The 16697-nt window shown below is 43.8% G+C and overlaps 2 protein-coding genes across 4 annotated transcripts; both read left to right on the plus strand.

Moving 5' to 3' along the window:
* Positions 1-2263: 2263 nt before the first annotated feature.
* exoc3 (exocyst complex component 3) lies at positions 2264-9704 on the plus strand. Its single transcript, XM_041056200.1, has 17 exons — positions 2264-2394; positions 2976-3081; positions 3336-3541; positions 3660-3879; positions 4006-4178; positions 4499-4711; positions 4818-4996; positions 5159-5275; positions 5458-5575; positions 5877-6002; positions 6160-6260; positions 6413-6523; positions 6727-6868; positions 8311-8433; positions 8654-8815; positions 9005-9126; positions 9249-9704. The coding sequence occupies exons 3-17, from the start codon at positions 3398-3400 to the stop codon at positions 9451-9453; spliced, it is 2256 nt and encodes a 751-aa protein (XP_040912134.1). The 5' UTR covers positions 2264-2394; positions 2976-3081; positions 3336-3397; the 3' UTR covers positions 9454-9704.
* An 864-nt stretch (positions 9705-10568) lies between these two features.
* On the plus strand, positions 10569-15727 carry LOC121193600 (dnaJ homolog subfamily B member 6-like). Of its 3 annotated transcripts, none has more exons than XM_041055990.1 (8): positions 10569-10730; positions 11859-11965; positions 13126-13235; positions 13433-13498; positions 14117-14227; positions 14336-14482; positions 14625-14865; positions 14989-15727. In XM_041055990.1, exons 2-8 carry the CDS (start codon positions 11901-11903, stop codon positions 15092-15094), a joined length of 846 nt encoding a protein of 281 aa, XP_040911924.1. In that variant the 5' UTR covers positions 10569-10730; positions 11859-11900; the 3' UTR covers positions 15095-15727. The 3 variants fall into 3 exon arrangements, with proteins under 3 accessions (XP_040911924.1, XP_040911925.1, XP_040911926.1); XM_041055991.1 differs by lacking the exon at positions 10569-10730 and adding an exon at positions 12649-12724 and having other exon boundaries at positions 13125-13235; XM_041055992.1 differs by lacking the exons at positions 10569-10730; positions 11859-11965 and adding an exon at positions 12761-13033.
* The last annotated feature ends 970 nt before the right edge of the window (positions 15728-16697 follow it).

Genomic DNA, 16697 nt, shown 5'->3' on the forward strand with positions numbered 1-16697 from the left:
CCTCAGGCAAAGAATGAAGAACAAATAAGAGCATGCATTCAGTCTATAAGACTTGTTGTGAACAAGGGCAGCAAAATCAAAACTGCTGGCATGGTTAAGTTGCAGTGACACATGGAGGTGAGGTCCTTTGTTTGTCTACATCACGTTGCATTCCTGTGACAATGAAGGACGTGAAGTCAAAGCTGAGCTAAACAGGAATGCAGGAATGTGGCGTCATCACTCCGGTCTCGGAGCCATCTGATTGGTTGCCATCTGGATGGCAGTTTCAGTCTCCTGGCTCCCCATACCCCCTAACCTTAACCCTGTCCCTGAACCCAGGTTGCATCAGGAAGGGCGTGAAAAACCAAGGCTGAATAAAATATGCCATCCCATAGTGGGAGAAGGTGAAAGCAAACATCATATACACCATTCAGCCACTACATCATGTTGTGCTTATTCTATATTTTGCTTATTGCCAGCAAATCCCATGAAAATCTCCAAACCCACAATGTATAGAACAACTGGTTGCTATAGCAACATTCCACAAATGAGAGGAGAAAGTGCGTTTGCTGGGGACTATTTTCAGCAGCGGATTGTTCCACGTCTGGTTCTATAGTGAGTCTCTGGGACAGCAGAACAGTGAATGTGGGACAGACTCAAAATAAACTACAGTGTAAAGGAACATGCTACCTAGTGTAAGAGTGTGCCTCACTGATGCTGGTTTGGCCCAGGACATGGTATTTGTTGACTGAAAGAAAGCTGAGTTTTGACGCTTGTTAGCACCCTGGTGTTGGGTACAGAGACAAAACAAGATTCAGTTGCAGAAGACGGAAAAAAAGGAAGGTCATGTTATTCTGTATGGTTATCTGTGTTACGGGCATCTGTGTGTCTTTTACATGCTTTAGAGAAAATCTCCCGTAGACCACTATGAGTAAATGAAGCCACTAAGGTGGGCTGATCTTGACAGCACTTTGCTGCAGGGACAGATGGCGAAAAAATGGGGCCCAGCGTACAGACACATAGAAAGCTCCCCACTGCTCACAGCATCTCTATCCACAACATTTGCAGGTTGGACATGACTTAGCACTTCAGCTTGGCTCGTGTGCAGTGCCACTGTGCAGCTGTGTTATAAGGGAATCAGATGGGGAGCATGGGCAGATAACCAATACGTTGTTGTCATCGTCAGGACAACCCTACCTTTGACTGAACCCATAGCCATTTGATTGTCTGTTTGACAGCTGCAGCTACTAGTTTCTTGGTCAATAAAAACTGGACTTAAGAACATAGTATATGAGACCCATTCTGACCCACAGTCCAGGTCAGAAGGTGGCAGTTGTTTGCCAACCACCATAGTCAGAAATGATTTATTAAGAAAGAAAGAAAGAAAGAAAGACTGATTTTGGGTGGCATTTCCTCTAAATCAATCTTTCTTTCTTTCTTTCTTTCTTTCTTCATACATCATTTCTGATTTCTCAATGTAGGTTCAGAATCCTATGGTCAGACTTACTCCCCCTTCTGGGGAAACTTGGCACAATTTTGTTTTCACATCACATCCAATAAATTGTTGGAGTGTGATTGTTAATACGGATATTAAATCTGAAAAAACAGTGCCATGAAATGAAATATGTGACTAAAAGATATGTTAGTATATAACATATCTTTTAGTCACATATTTCATTTCATGACACTGAGTTTTCAGATTTAATATCTGTATTAACAGCATGATCACCCATGGCCTTGAGGCTCTAGTGTTCTTGTTTTGCCTGGCAAATGCAGCTTCTCACCGTGTAGTCTCAAGAGCGTTTGGCATCCCACATTCGAAGGTGAATGTTATCATCCACAGGGTCGCACACGAAATACACACAGGCTGAAAAACAGGGTCATCCGCTTCAAAGACCTGGGGTAGGCTTTGAATGTCTAGCTGGATGTGCAGCATTCTCCAGGGTTGTGGGCAGCATTGATGGCTCTCAGATAAGAATCAAGCCCCCAAATGCAGATGCTCAGTGCTACTTTGACTAATCATCTTCAGGTGACACGTGTTGGAAACACAGTATTTACGATCAACAAGATTAATGATTAGAATCTGAGAAATAATTGTTTATCTTAATTTGGCTCCTTTCTTTTTATTTAATGATGTATATTTTGTTTGTTGCTTTGATTGTAATTCTTTGAGTGGTTTAAATCTTAGCGTGTGTAACGCTTCAGTCCCCCCTCCAGATCAGTGGGTGGCGTTAATGCGCCCGAAAGCTGTTTGCCAATCTTCAATAAAACCAAAAAGAAGAAAGGAGCACAAGACCCATCAGCAGCTGGTGCTGGGCGGAGTTCAAAGGCGGAAGTGGAGACACAGCAAAACAACCCCGTTACTAATATTTATGTCTTATTTGTAGACATGCATTTCATCTTCACCACGTCCAGGTAAGAACGTTTCTGTGGTTTGTACAATGAGCTTGTTTCACACGCGCTAAGATAGTGCGAGCCTTTCCCCGTCTTTTGTGAAGTTAGCTTATGCTATTCAATTTATTGAGCTGGAAAACTGAATTTAATTTACAGGGTTAGCTAATGTTTTTCATCGACATTTTGTATGTCACGATGTAACAGTCTGTCCAGCCGCTCTCTGCCGCCGTGCACCGGCTGTTCAAATTTTAAAAAGCTACGCTACGTTAGCTAACAGCTAACAGCTCACTTGCTGTCATTATTTTATATTGTGCTAACGTTACTCGGTGCTACACAGAAACCAGTGAAGCCATTTAATAGTGTGTGACAGCCTAACAGCTCAGAGAAAAGAAAGGTAGTTATTCCTTATGCTCACAGTTTGTACCGTGTCCCACATTAGCGGTGGAGAAATGAGTGTCATGTTGTGACAGTTGTTGACACCTTTCTTCATTTTTAACGTGAAGATGGAGAAACACATTTTTAAATAAACACGTTAGAGGTCGAGAGATTTGAGAGATATTGCTGTTTATTTATTTTTTAAACTTATGCATCTTTCCACACAGTTGACCTGACGCTCAGTAGTGGAACAGTTGTCAAGCCACATCCGGTTCTGTGGGAGATTTCTTCCTGAGTTTTTCCGGTCCGCTGTCACCCAAGCGCCTGCTCATGGTGGGAAGTGTTTGGTTTCTCTTTATAGTACTGTAAGGTTTGGACCTTGCAAGAATATCTGTCAATCTATCACTGTGTAAAAAGGCATTTGAGCAAAGAGTTATAATCTCTTATAAACAACAAATGGATCCTTTGTTTGTATGTGTGGTTTCAAACAAGTACCAGAATATTTCAGTGTGTGATTATTGTGCATTACGTTATCGTTGGTGTGTGTGAGACAGACTTGTGAGGTTGTATTTTTTTCTCTCTCTCAGCTCAAGAGCATTTGCATGAAGCCTTTGGATACGACTGGTACTTTCTGTCGTTGAGAGACACTATGGAGGAGACGAGTCGGGAGGCAGTAGCCACCGCAGTGCAGCGTGTGGCGGGAATGCTGCAGAGGTCGGACCAGCTGGACAAAGTGGAGCAGTACAGAAGAAGAGAGGCCCGCAAAAAGGCCTCTGTGGAAGCCAGGCTGAAGGTGATGTGCTAGCACAGTATAGTTCAGTGTACACTCCTTTTTTTTTTTTTTTTTTTTTGTTTAATCAGCAAAATGTCAGAAAATATTTTGTGTCTTGTCGAAACCTAATGTCCTTCAGGCAGCCATCCAGTCCCAGCTGGACGGTGTCCGCACCGGACTGACCCAGCTGCACAGTGCCCTGTTGGACGTCAAAGACATCCAGAGCTCGCTGGCTGATGTCAGTAAAGACTGGAGGCAGAGTATCAACACCATTGAGAACCTGAAAGATGTCAAGGATGCCGTAGTTCAACACAGTCAGCTGGCCTCCGCTGTGGAGAACCTTAAAAACATTTTCTCTGGTAAGTTTAGTGCAACTCGATGTAAAAGATGCCATGGATGTGTGTTCCATCACAAATATTATACTATTACTGCAGACACATCGCAGGCTTTATGTGTGTCTTTGTCACTTTGTCGTGTGTGTACAGTACCAGAAATTGTGGCAGACACACAGCAGCTAATAGAACAGGCGGAGTTGCTGCAGGCCCACAGGAAGCTGATGGAGCTGGAGTGTTCACGGGATGACCTCATGTATGAGCAGTACCGTATGGACAGCAAGAACACCAGTGACATGAACCTCATCTCCATCTACTTTGAAGATGTAAGTTGTTAAAAGGCCCAACTCTCTGCTGCACGGGCGATCGCTTCTCACATGTCTGCTGTTGAAAATGAAAACTCTGTGCGTTGATAGTAACCTAGCAACGATCCAGAACTAGATGCAATTGGAAATAAGGAGTGAATAATAACAGTATTAGTATTGAAAGAGAAAGTGTTTTCAGCAGGGTGGTGAGTGTGACACAACTCTGTTGTTGTAGTAATGGAATTATTGCTGTGGAAAAACTTTATTAGCAGCCTTTGTTAATTGGCAGTCAGTTTTCAACCTCTTTCTCTTCTCTTCTCTTCTCTTCTCTTCTCTTCCAGGTCCAGGGTTTGTCAGATGAGTTGGCCAAACAGTTATGGATGGTACTGCAGAGGTCCATGGTGACGGTTCGTCGTGACCCTACCATGCTGGTGTCAGTGGTTCGTATCATTGAGCGCGAGGAGAAGATAGATCGGCGTATGGTCGACCGTAAGAAGCAGACTGGGTTCATTCCACCTGGACGACCCAAACGTTGGAAGGACAAGATGTTTGAGGTAAGAGGAGTGATCAGAGTCATCCTCAGTAAGAGATGGTTATCTGCTCAGCTGTGCCGACTCAGACCCCGAACCCTGAAGTCTTTGATCTGTTTACGTCGCGCAGGTGTTGGAGGGTACAGTCAGCACCCGCATCGAGGGCACGCAGTCCGTGACGAGAGAGGCCGATAAAATGTGGCTGGTTCGTCTTCTAGAAATAACCAGGAAATACGTTCTGGACGACCTTATTGTTGTAAAGAACCTCATGGTGCAGTGCTTCCCCCCACACTACAACACTTTCAACAGGTAACGGAAACCAAATTCAAAATGTCAGCACAGGAACTCATGAATATGGACCACATCACATTCAGGAAACAAAAGGAAGCTTGTGAACTGTAAAAACTGAAAACCTGTGAAAGTGTTCAGCTCCACATGCACATATCTCACATGTATGTTTGTGTGTTTCAGGTTTTTCCGTCTCTACCACAGCGCTGTTTCCACACGTGTCAAAGAACTGGCTGCAGAGGACTTGGAGGCTAATGAGATTGTGTCTCTGCTTACCTGGGTCCTCAACACATATAAGAGGTACACGCACACACACAAGCGCACACTTTCACAAGTGGGGTTTATTTTGGGGGCATTCATCAGTTATTTATTACACATTAGCACTTAAGAGAAGCAGGTTTTAGGTATAAGACTTAATGTCTAAACTGGAACTGATGTATGGTGATAGAGTCTGTATGTGTGCATGTGTGTGTGTGCCTCAGTGTGGAGATGATGGGCCACCCAGAGCTCCATTCAGAGTGCGACATCAACCAGCTGGAACCTCTGCTGCCTCAGGACGTGGTGGATGACCTGCTTAGCAAATATGTCAAGACTTTTACAGTAAGCATCACACACACACACTAACAGGGACACTGTTGATCGTCCCGTCTGTAGTCTTTTTGTACATGATGTCTGTGTGTATTTAATTTGGACTTGCTGGTGGAATCCCCACATAATTCAATTGAGAGCACTGCACTGACAACAGTTTATCATAGGTTACCTCCCAGTGTGTCACACTCTCTTCTCTCCGCCGTGCACTTTCACCTACACAGGCCTATAAAGAAAACAGAAACAGTGTTAGAAACCATCTTTTGGTTAAGTGTAGACCCAGACTCTCCGTTTGACTGTCGGATGTCTTCAGTCTAATATAACAGGCTGGCTGCGGAAGGCCCTGGAAACTGATAAGAAGGACTGGCAGAAAGAAACAGAGCCTGAGGCTGACCAAGATGGGTACTACCAGACCACACTGCCCGCCATTGTCTTTCAGGTACCAAACACACACACACACACACACACAATACTTCCTGAGCCGCTGTGTTTATTTGCTTCCTGGTCTGTGTGATTAAAACATTTATGGGGAGAGTACAGCATTCATTTCACTCATTCTCTCTGTTCTTGATTTTAATTGCTTCACTGGTCGGCAGATGTTTGAGCAGAACCTGCAAGTCGCCGCGCAGATTGATGGGGATTTCAAAGAGCAGGTTCTGAAGCTGTGCCTGAAACAGATGAACACTTTCCTCATCAGGTAAAAAATTTTTTTTCATACTGTTTGACTTTCTTTCTGATGTGATAAAGCTCTTTTAAACCTTTAGATTTATGGGGTTCGTTCCATCATCATCACCACCAGTCCACAAGCTCAGTGGAGAAATATATCCGGATTGTGTGTCTTGTCTGTAGGTACAGAGAGGAGGCAGTGACCTACAAGGAGGACCACCTGAGAGACAGACAGCTGCCTCAGTGTTACGTACAGTACATGATAGCCATCATTAACAACTGCCAGACATTCAAGTAAGATCTCATTTCACACATGAAGTGGTGTTTACGCTTTCAGTGAATGACAACTGCCCGTCCATCATGAGGTTATTATATATTATATTTTAAACAATTTATTCACAAGATGATTTCCTTGGTAATGTCTTTAGAATTGATTTAATATCGAGCACTTTGGGATCCCATAGTCTAAAGCATGAGTTCTCCTGTGTGTTCCTCAGAGAGTCCATCAACAGTCTGAAGAGGAAGTACTCTCAGTCCTCAGAGCCCACTGACAGTGATGCTGCCATAGAGAGGACGCTCAATGAAGTCGCCAAGGAGGGATGTCAGTTCCTATTGGATGAAGTCTTCCTAGACCTTGAAGTAAGAAGGGCTTATAACCTGCTATATATATAAGATTTTTGACATTCTTTTCCTTGTGTAGTGCGCTCTGTGAATAATCTTGTATTGTTGGGTAGTTGTGTTTGTAGGTATAGAGGACATGTTTTTGCATATTTGAATTCAGAAGTCTGCAGTGTTGACTGTAGGTCTTGTTCCCTTTTTTTTTTTTGTTGAAGTGATGGATATTGTTGAGTCGAATGTGGAAATTCCTTAGAATAGTAGATTTTAGTCTGTGTTTTGTCAGGTGACACAGCTGTGTTAGTTAATTGGGGAAATTTCTACTGGGCTGTCACGGTTGGCTGTTGAGCTATGATTTTTTTTTTTTTTTAAAAACAATGATGGTGTGCAATGGAGTAGCTTATGAATGGAAAGTGTGCTATGGCTGCATTTTGTTAAAATACATGACCAAAATTGAGTGTAAACTTCATTTCACACTACGGTAGGCTAACTTGTCTGGGAAACTACAGACAAGACGGTGCACTGGCCTTTAGGACTGCATGGTGTGTGAGGGTGTGAGAGACACTTGGACTTTTTGTCCAAGGATAAAGGTGCCAGTTTAAAACAAAGGAGGTTGGTTAGTCACCTGCAAGATGTAGTAGCTATTAGATGTACCTCCAGTGCAATGAATACAGGTGTGAAACATTCCAACATCAACTTGGCAGTGTAGCTCTGCAATAACCTAACTGTGAACAGGAATGACAATATGCAGTTTCCCCATTGTGGGACTAATAAAGGTGTGTCTTATCTTAATAAAGCTTGGCTTGGCCTGGCTTTGTTGACATCATAGGTTACAGGCCACACAGGTGACCAATGATAGCTGCTTTATGGGTGCTTGGAGTTCAGGTATAGGTGTGAGTAAAGACTGGAACAGGCAACGAAATGTTCTTTGAAACAACTCGGCATGCTGAGTGTATCAGAAGCTGTAGCTGAGTTCTTGCTAATGCAGGGAGGTAGATCATTCTAGTTTTTGTGAGCAGGTAAGGATTTATTTAATCTCCGGAATGCTCTGGCGTCATTAACACTGTCAGTGGAAGAACAAAAGTAACATTCAGACTTTGCATTGTTAATATAAGCTGCTCCTCAATTCCCTATTTGTCTAAAATGCAGCCAGTCTAACTTGGAGCCTGTTTTTCTTGATGGATCCCACGCCTTGTTTTTCATACGACATGTTAGACAGAATCATAGTGAACCAAGAATTATTTTGGCCTTTTATTCCATATTTTCAGAAGGTCCACACTTATCTGAAATACTAATAAAAGAAAAATGACTGTGCAGTTTCTACCTCATCGGTTAAGGAAATTTTGCCATATCAAACTTAATCAGGGATTGCTTTTAGGGACCTCAAGTCACTTTGACACATAAAGAAACGGAACTGAAAATGAAAAACATTTGACTGCTTTGATTTTTGACTTTGTATTGACCAGCATCACCTGAATGAGCTGCTGACCAGGAAGTGGCTGACAGGCTCGCATGCTGTGGATACAATCTGTGTGACTGTGGAGGACTACTTCAATGATTTCAACAAGATCAAGAAGCCCTTCAATCAGGTAGGAACGGAGCAGAGTGTAGGCTCTTAGCAGGCCATCTCCATAAAACCTTTGAAATAATACATTTCTTTGAAACTTGTCTTTGCCACGGGGTTAAAGTGCAGCTGACTTGAAACACGTGTCATATTCTCACAGATCCGTGGCGGTGCTCATCTTGTATTTATCATGTAGAGATTGTTCGTATGATCTTATGACCATGTCGTGGCTGTGGTGTGTGCAGGAGATGACGAGCGAGGCTCTGCGCAGGGTGGTGGTGGAGTACATCAAAGCCGTGATGCAGAAGAGGATCACCTTTAAAAATGCTGATGAGAGGAGGGAGGGGGCTGAGAGGATGATCAAAGAGGCGGACCAGTTCAAGTTCCTCTTCAGGAAACTGGCTGCTGTGAGTTTACACGTGACGCTTTATCTTTCACGCAACTGTTTACTACTGTGCTGAGTTGAACAAATCTGTCAGGCAGTAGCAAAGCTGTCGAAAAACACTTTCTAATACACAGCATTTGGCCGCTAATGAAGGAAAGCGTGTTAAGGGTTGGAGGGCCGTGCCTAACCTCGGGTTGATTGTTGTGCATAGGGTGAAGACACAGATCGACTTTGCGGTGCCATTGCTGCGATTGCGGAAGTGTTTAAGCTGACTGACCCCACGCTGCTGTTCCTGGAGGTCTCCACTCTGGTGTCCAAGTATCCTGACATCAGGTACACACAGTGACACACATACACACACAACTGGTTGATACTCAACACATCAAACCAGTGTTATAATAAGGTTTTGATCAACAACGTTGCTGAGTTGCTTTTGTCCTTCCTGCTCTCCGTAGGGAGGAGCACATCCAGGCGTTGCTGGCAGTGCGTGGTGATGCCAGCAGGGAAATGCGGCAGATGATCATCGGGACTCTCAGCGAGAACAAAGTGTCCTACTCTAGTGTCGCACAGCCTATCTTCAAAGACATCACCGTGCCCACCATCACCATGACTACCATGACTACCATGACCTCCATGGCAACTGCGAAGCTGCTCAAATAAAGCCAGTTACCATGACGCCATTTCCACCTTCAGCACCTTCAGATGCGATAACACGAGCAAAACGTCTTTTTCCAGACACTCAGTTATTCTTAATTGTGTAACACAACTTGCCCTGTTTTGTGCGTCCACCCTTTATTTGCCGTGTTTAATTTTCACCCTGATCCCACGTCGGCTTGAACAGAAACAAAATAAAATTGTAGCTGTGAAGCTGGGCTGTAGTATGACTGCTAATTAAAGGTCAAAGCATCACAGGAAACGGTTCACTGCTTTTTCTTCTCTTCTTTCTCTTCCTTGTGTTACACATCCTTCATCTTACACAGAATGAACATTTGTATCAAAGTATGTTATATAAAATGCACCTAACACAAGATAGGACATGTTTTCTGTGAATTTTAATTATTGTAGTTTTTAATGGTCATAATCAGATAACGCTGCCAAAGTTTGCAGTGGTCGCTTCGAGGTTATACAGATAGTCATGTCATGTCATCATCTGAAGCTTATCTGGGTCCAGGCCCAGGTCGCGGGGGCAGCCCGCCCATTTCACAATGCACCGAAGGCCTATGGCACCTCCACGGGTGGTGCCACCTGGAGTGGGATTCAAACCCACGACCCTGAGAGGTTGAGTCTCATGCTCCACCAACTGAGCTAACCAGGCAGCCTATACAGATAGTGATGAGGAAAAAATGTCCAGTTGATGTTGCCATCGTAAATGATCTGTAAATATATAGTAGATAATGTGGACTGTAGTCTGACTTCATATTACAGTAAATCTACATTCATATAAAGCAAAATGATGGAGACTACACTGTGCCACAATTGATTTCCTAGCTCCTCATCCTGGGACTGCCAAGGATGGAGGAGCTGTCTATGGGAACTAGGAGTGACTTTTTCTTTTTTGTTTTGTTTTTTTTGTTTTGTTTTTTTTTAATCTTTACCTGCTTTGCGCAGCAATTTAACAGTCTTGACCGTTATCATAACAGTGTTAGTGTTTCCCGTGGAGGGCTGATGGGATTATTTACAGTCAGTATACTGTGTATCTCTTGTGTCCAGTTGATGGCGGTAACGCGCCTGTAAACTGTAATAACCGCCAATTATCCAGCAGAGGGTGAAGAAGAAGAAGAAGTGAGGACTAGGACGCTGCGTCTGAGCCGAGAACCTGCTGACTGCTGAACATGAAAAAAATACCTGTTTAGCTTCTGTTACAGCCTGAGTAACGACCTGCCTGTCTGTCTGTCCCGCGTGTCTGCTGAGAACACGGACAGCCGGACTTGAATTGGGTAAGAGTGTTTCGACATCACAGCTAATGCGGCTAATGATGTTTACTGCTAAGCTAACGCTCCAACCAGCTGGTGTTAGGTTCGTTAAAAGGAGCAGCTAACAGCAGCTACCGCCACGAACAAAAACCCTCTCACCGAGATTATGTTCTTCGCCGGGGGGGATTAACCGGACGCATTGTGGTCTTTAAGCCGTGCTGCAAATAACCCCCGGTAACGGCACAGTCCCCCCCCCCGACTCTTTGTATTCATTAATGTCAGCCAGGTAGCCGCAGCCATTCAGGGTCACAGAGAGAGATAAACAAGCTAGCATCACTCATGAAGCGGGGAGACGGGTGTGCGGAGGTCAGGGTGAGGTGGCTTTACACGGTGACTGACAACTTAAATACAGCGTATGTCTGAATCATTTTTGTAACTTACTAACACTAAAAGTAATTCAGTTTCTAATAAGAAAAATCAGAGCACTCATGTACAAAAAAAAAACCCCAACGGGATTTGAAGACATTGACTACGTCATCAAAACAAGGCTAATTTGGTTTGTTGAATGTCTTGATTGTCCACTTCACAGAGACATTCCACCTCCTTCCTTCTAGCTGCTTGCTGCTTTAGACCAGTTCAGACGGACTCAGTGTGCCAGAGGCTCCTTCATACACCAGCAGCTACAAAGGAGCCTTTGTTCAATAGGGAACCATGTACATTTGTGTCTTTCTGAAACAGAACATCACTCACAAACCACAAAACATTTGCTTTGCTTCACTTACTTTATCACGTGGCATCATACTGTGGTACATCTAGTACCATTGTTAAATAGAAATTAGTATCTTTAATCTTTAATTATCTTTAATTTTCCGCACAGTGACATATTTAAGTTTTTAATCACAGTTTGCTTATATACACAGTTACAGTATTATTCCTCTAAAGTTCATGACAGTATGATTACATTGGATCTTACATAGGTGTGTTTGTTATTATTGTTTTGACTGTTAAACCGTGGCTCATAGTGCTGACAGACACATCAGTGCTGTGTTGCCGTTTGGCTGATAAATGTTATTTAATGCTACTGTATGTGTAACATGAGTCAGCAGTTGTCTTTTCTTTTTTTTTTCTTTTTTTTTTTTTTTTAACTTCCAGGTTCATCAAGCAGGTTGAAGTTTCTCCCATCATCCACTCATCATGGTGGACTACTACCAGGTGTTAGGAGTACGGAGGGATGCGTCTGCAGATGACATAAAGAAAGCGTGGGTTGATTAAGATTGATCATTTCTATCTCGGTTGTGGAGGTCTGAGAGTGACCCATACAGTGACTGACTGAATTTATAGAACGGTCACCTTCCTATAGATAACAACAAAACACACTGAGTCAATCTACGGCTCGTTCTCAGAGAGTGAAAAGACTCCACCTGAGAGCAGAGCAAAGTGCACAGGATCTGGAGTCGAGAGTGAGAAGACTAAAAACTTTAATGTCTCCAAGGGGACATTTGGCTTGTGAGGTGTCATCCGTTTGACACTGTCTGCATTACTCTTTAAATCAGGCTACTTCCCAGTGTGTTTCATCAGCTTTAAGTGCAACGAAGAGCTGAGTCTAACAGACTCTCACGGTACGTGGGCACATCCTGCTGTATAACCTGCCAGTAAGATACTCAGCTAATGCTGCTCCGACGCATGTTTTAAATCTGCTCCTGTGCGCTCTGATCTTGACTTTCAGATACGTTAAAGCTCGTTTGTGAGTTTGATTCTTTAACGTACTTATCAGCAGGTATCATGTTCTTTATTTTACAAGCTCTCTGTCGTGCTTTTCATCCGTGGGTGCCTACACTGATGTTTGATTTGATTTTGATTAGCCCTGGAATTACAGTGAAAATCTAAAATACAGTGAGGTGCAGGGAAGCAGTGCAATGCTGATCTGTAACACCTGTTACAAGAGGCTTTTATCATCCTGGCACCTGTTGTTCCTGGCCATAATAGCTACTGCATTTTGATGACAGCGGTCTCTGAGGGTCAGTGGAGATAATGTTATGTATGTGGACTACTGGCAGCAGGAAATCGACCCTGAGCCGGCCACTGCTTTTGCTTCTCTGCAGCTCTTTAAATAACAACTCGCTGTAATTGTCTGCTTGCAATATTTAAAACTCATTCACTTACAAAACAAAAAAAAAGAAAAAAAGCCCGAAATATCTCGTTGTGTGAGCCTTTTTCTTTCTAACAGAGTCACACTAATCTCCCTGACTAATAGACTGAATGTCTTCTGGCAGCTTCACAATGAAAGCGCCCCCGTGGTGGTTCACTGTTTGAACACTGTCAATGAGGTTTGTCGTCCTTAAGGATGTACACAATGAAGAGAACGCTGCAAAGTGTGGTCTTACTCAGCAGCTGTCGTCTTCCTTCTGTCCCGGCGCAGGTACAGAAAGCTGGCCCTGAGGTGGCACCCGGACAAAAACCCGGAGAACAAGGAGGAGGCCGAGCAGAAGTTTAAGGAGCTGTCGGAGGCGTACGAAGTCCTGTCAGATGGTTTGTATCACCGGCCGTCTGTACCAGTCTGCAAATGAACAGCGGTGAAACCAGTGAAACGTTGTGCGCGGGGGTTAATGGAGTGTAGACACACCATCCCTCTTTCCTCTTCAGTGATCCTCGTTGTCTCGGACTTATTAGTTGTATTCTCAGCGTTTGTTATTCTGCTCTGAGGTTTTTCCACTTTCCTCCTCCAGCCAACAAGAGGAGCCTATATGATCGCTACGGCAAAGAGGGACTGACAGGGAGTAACGGAGGAAGAGGTAAATACTCGTTTTTCTTTTTTTTGTTTGTGTAAACATTTAACAAGTTTAACCTTAAGAGTTACAGGATTTTTCCTGAGAGGATTCAGTCTACAAACTGTCTCACCGCTCAGCCCCCCCCACTGTCTCATTGTCCACAGTATTTTGAGCCGACCACAGATGTTGTTGACACTGATTGTCGGTTGTCAGCAGGTTTAGTTTATTGTCGCGGCTCTTAACTCAAGACGTGACTTGTTTGTGAAGTGTGGAACTGTTTTGGGGCCTAAAAATGAGTCAGACTGTTTTTTTATGCTACTGTCTCACTCACAAAAGACTAGTCGAGTGGGACACTGACTATAGACTGGTCTGCCACATCTCAGTCAAGTCATCCCTCTGTCAGAGCTCAGATTGGCCACAGGCAGGTGGTCACCGCTTTAGTCACAGCACACACAAAAAAACCCAGTAGGGAACGCAGCAACAGCAGCACAGTGGCTGTATCGATTGAATATCAGTGTTGGTAGCAGTCAGTGGGACAGATGCAGATGGCTACGAGGGTGAAAGAAAAACACTGACTGAAATCGTTCAGTCGGATTTTTTACAGTACTGACATGAGTTTTTCACTGACATGTGATGTTTCAGGGGGCCATTTCCACAACGGAGACCATTTCCACGAACAGTTCACATTCCGCAACCCGGAGGATGTCTTCAGGGAATTCTTCGGCGGCAGAGACCCGTTTGCAGACTTGTTCGGTGAGTCGGTGCATCACTGCATCAGTTTTTTTTTTTTTTGTTTTTTTTTTTTACCAACATGCGGATTTGAAGAGTTTCAGCCTTTCTTTTCTGTCCCCTTCCTCTCAGGCGCAGACCCTTTTAGCGACGATCCTTTTTTCAGCAGCGGCCGGCAGCACCAAAATCGGGGAAGTCGCAGCCGGACGGGCGGCTCGTTTTTCGGAGGCTTTGTCGGCTTCCCCGCCTTCGGCGCCGGCTTCTCACCTTTTGACCCAGGTAAAGAAATGCAGCAGTGGATAAATAAAGAAACATGACAACAGCATGATGCAAGCTCAGAAATGAAAACACATTGTTCCAAACCACTGGCATCAGGTTTAAATGAGACTCACTGTCTCTCTCTCTGTCCTCTTCATCTCAGGCTTCGGTTCGTTTGGCTCCATGGGTCATATGGGTCATATGAGTCACATGGGTCACATGGGTCACATGGGTCACATGGCAACCATGGGCAGTATGGGAGGTGGAGGCTTTACCTCTTTCTCTTCCACCTCCTTTGGAGGAGGAGGAGGAGGAGGTGGAGGAGGCGGAGGGGGCATGGGCAACTTCCGCTCTGTGTCCACCTCCACCAAGATCATCAACGGCAGGAAGATCACTACTAAAAGGTAGATACTGTCACGCAGGGCAGTGTGCATGGGAACACACTGCATGTTTGCGTGTGTCCATTAATATCTTGTAAAACTGTACCTCTCCCTCTCTTCTCTTGTGGTTCTCTCCACACCTTCCAGAATTGTGGAGAACGGTCAGGAGCGGGTGGAGGTGGAGGAGGACGGGCAGCTGCGGTCGTTAACCATTAACGGCAAGGAGCAGCTGCTGCGACTGAAACACAAGTGAGGACGGGGGGGGGAAAACATCCTCTGCTGGAGAAGTTTTACCTCAGCACAAACATACCAACAAACTTGAGCTTGAAACAGGAGGAGGGAGGGAAAAAAAAAAAAAAAAGCAACAAACCAGTGTAATAATAGTGCTCTACTATAGTTTGATGTACATATTTAGGTTGTGTTTATTTCCCCTTTATGTCCTCTCCCTGCTGACTTCTTGTATGTGAACCGAGGATTCAGATCAAGAGGATTTGGATGCAGAACTTTTCTATGCATTTTTTTTTTTTTTTTTTTTTGGTTCATGTATTTCTGAATTGGAGCTGTCATTATATTTTGGCTCAGGGTGGTGTTATTGTTTCAGTGTTTTTTTGGGGACCACAGTATTGTTTTGATGTAAATGACCAGACCCCTGACCCCCCCCCCTCTTCCAGTACTTCCTGTATACACTCCACTGTGTGTCAGTGTGTGTTCAGAAAACAAAACCCAACTTTGCTTTTTCATCTCAACATTACCAAAAAAAAAAAAAAAAAAAAAAAAAGAGTTGAATTTGATTTTATCAGAATTGGAACAGTTGAAGCATCTTTCCCCCCGTTTCTGTTCACCGCTTGTCTAACCCCCTCTTAGTAATAATTCTTTTTTTTATATTTAAAAAAAAAAAAAATACAATGCTGGTAGGATGAGTTATGCAATTTTATATGTTCTAATACCATTGTGTTTTTTTTTTTGGTTTATTTAATGATGCATGTACACCTGTTGATGTTGAGTCTTAATGTTAAAGCTGCATTATGATGCACAGATAATGGAAGGCATTCTATAAATGATATATGAATATAGAAGGACATTTTGTGTACTTTTTAAACCAATAAATTCTTGAGTTTGGTCCTGTTTTCAGGACGCTGGAATCTCAGCTGCCGTGCTGTTAGTTCTGCCGTGAGGTTAAAAAAAAAAAAAAAAAAAAAATTCAACAATTCATGTTCCGACCTCCGAGCGTCAACACAGATCTAAATATTTACAAGGAGGAAGAGTACAGATGCAGCCACAGGCCCCCTGAGGTGGTCCTGAATTAGTGATCATCAAAGCTGTCCTCACCTCCACCGCTCCCAACGTTACACTGAAAGAAGTCAGTCCATGCCATCCGCTGTCTCGTCAAGGATGCCTCCGCCGCTCCTCCCCTGTGGACACTCTGACGTCCCCCTCTGACCGGGGTAGAATTGAAGACGTTCTGAGAGGATCCAGTGAACGTGATGAGTCAGTTCAGTAGCCACAGACACATAAAATTTCCTGTCTAGTTAGTAGTTTATCTGTGGTTAAGTTGCTGATTACTAAATGATGCTCTGTGTAATCTGAACATCTTTCTCAGCCTGGTTGCGGACATCTGAAAAAAAAAGTGACTCAAACAACATTCCTGCTCTTTTTTCCATGTACAAGAAAAAAAAAACAGACTCTCCACATACAGCTGGAGCCTGGAGAGGTTTAAACCAGCAGTGCATTGCAGTGGTTGGAAGCTGAGTCTGTCCCTCCTCACCCCCCCCCCCCCCCCCCCTCCCCTTTTCTTGTCAGCTCTCTAATGAAGTTATAAAACGAGGGAGATGGATGTAGCACGGAATCATAACAGA

The sequence above is a fragment of the Toxotes jaculatrix genome, chromosome 14 (assembly GCF_017976425.1).
Source record: "Toxotes jaculatrix isolate fToxJac2 chromosome 14, fToxJac2.pri, whole genome shotgun sequence".
NCBI classification, from domain to species: domain Eukaryota; kingdom Metazoa; phylum Chordata; class Actinopteri; family Toxotidae; genus Toxotes; species Toxotes jaculatrix.

Excerpts from the sequence above, each read along its gene's own strand:
- exoc3 (XM_041056200.1), top strand. The coding sequence starts at position 3,398 with ATGGAGGAGACGAGTCGGGAGGCAGTAGCCACCGCAGTGCAGCGTGTG. Across the intron at positions 6,524-6,726 it reads AACAACTGCCAGACATTCAA|AGAGTCCATCAACAGTCTGA; the intron begins GTAAGATCTCAT and ends TGTGTTCCTCAG. Across the intron at positions 8,434-8,653 it reads TCAAGAAGCCCTTCAATCAG|GAGATGACGAGCGAGGCTCT; the intron begins GTAGGAACGGAG and ends TGGTGTGTGCAG.
- LOC121193600 (XM_041055990.1), top strand. The coding sequence starts at position 11,901 with ATGGTGGACTACTACCAGGTGTTAGGAGTACGGAGGGATGCGTCTGCA. Across the intron at positions 14,228-14,335 it reads CCCGTTTGCAGACTTGTTCG|GCGCAGACCCTTTTAGCGAC; the intron begins GTGAGTCGGTGC and ends CCTTCCTCTCAG. Across the intron at positions 14,866-14,988 it reads AGGAAGATCACTACTAAAAG|AATTGTGGAGAACGGTCAGG; the intron begins GTAGATACTGTC and ends CACACCTTCCAG.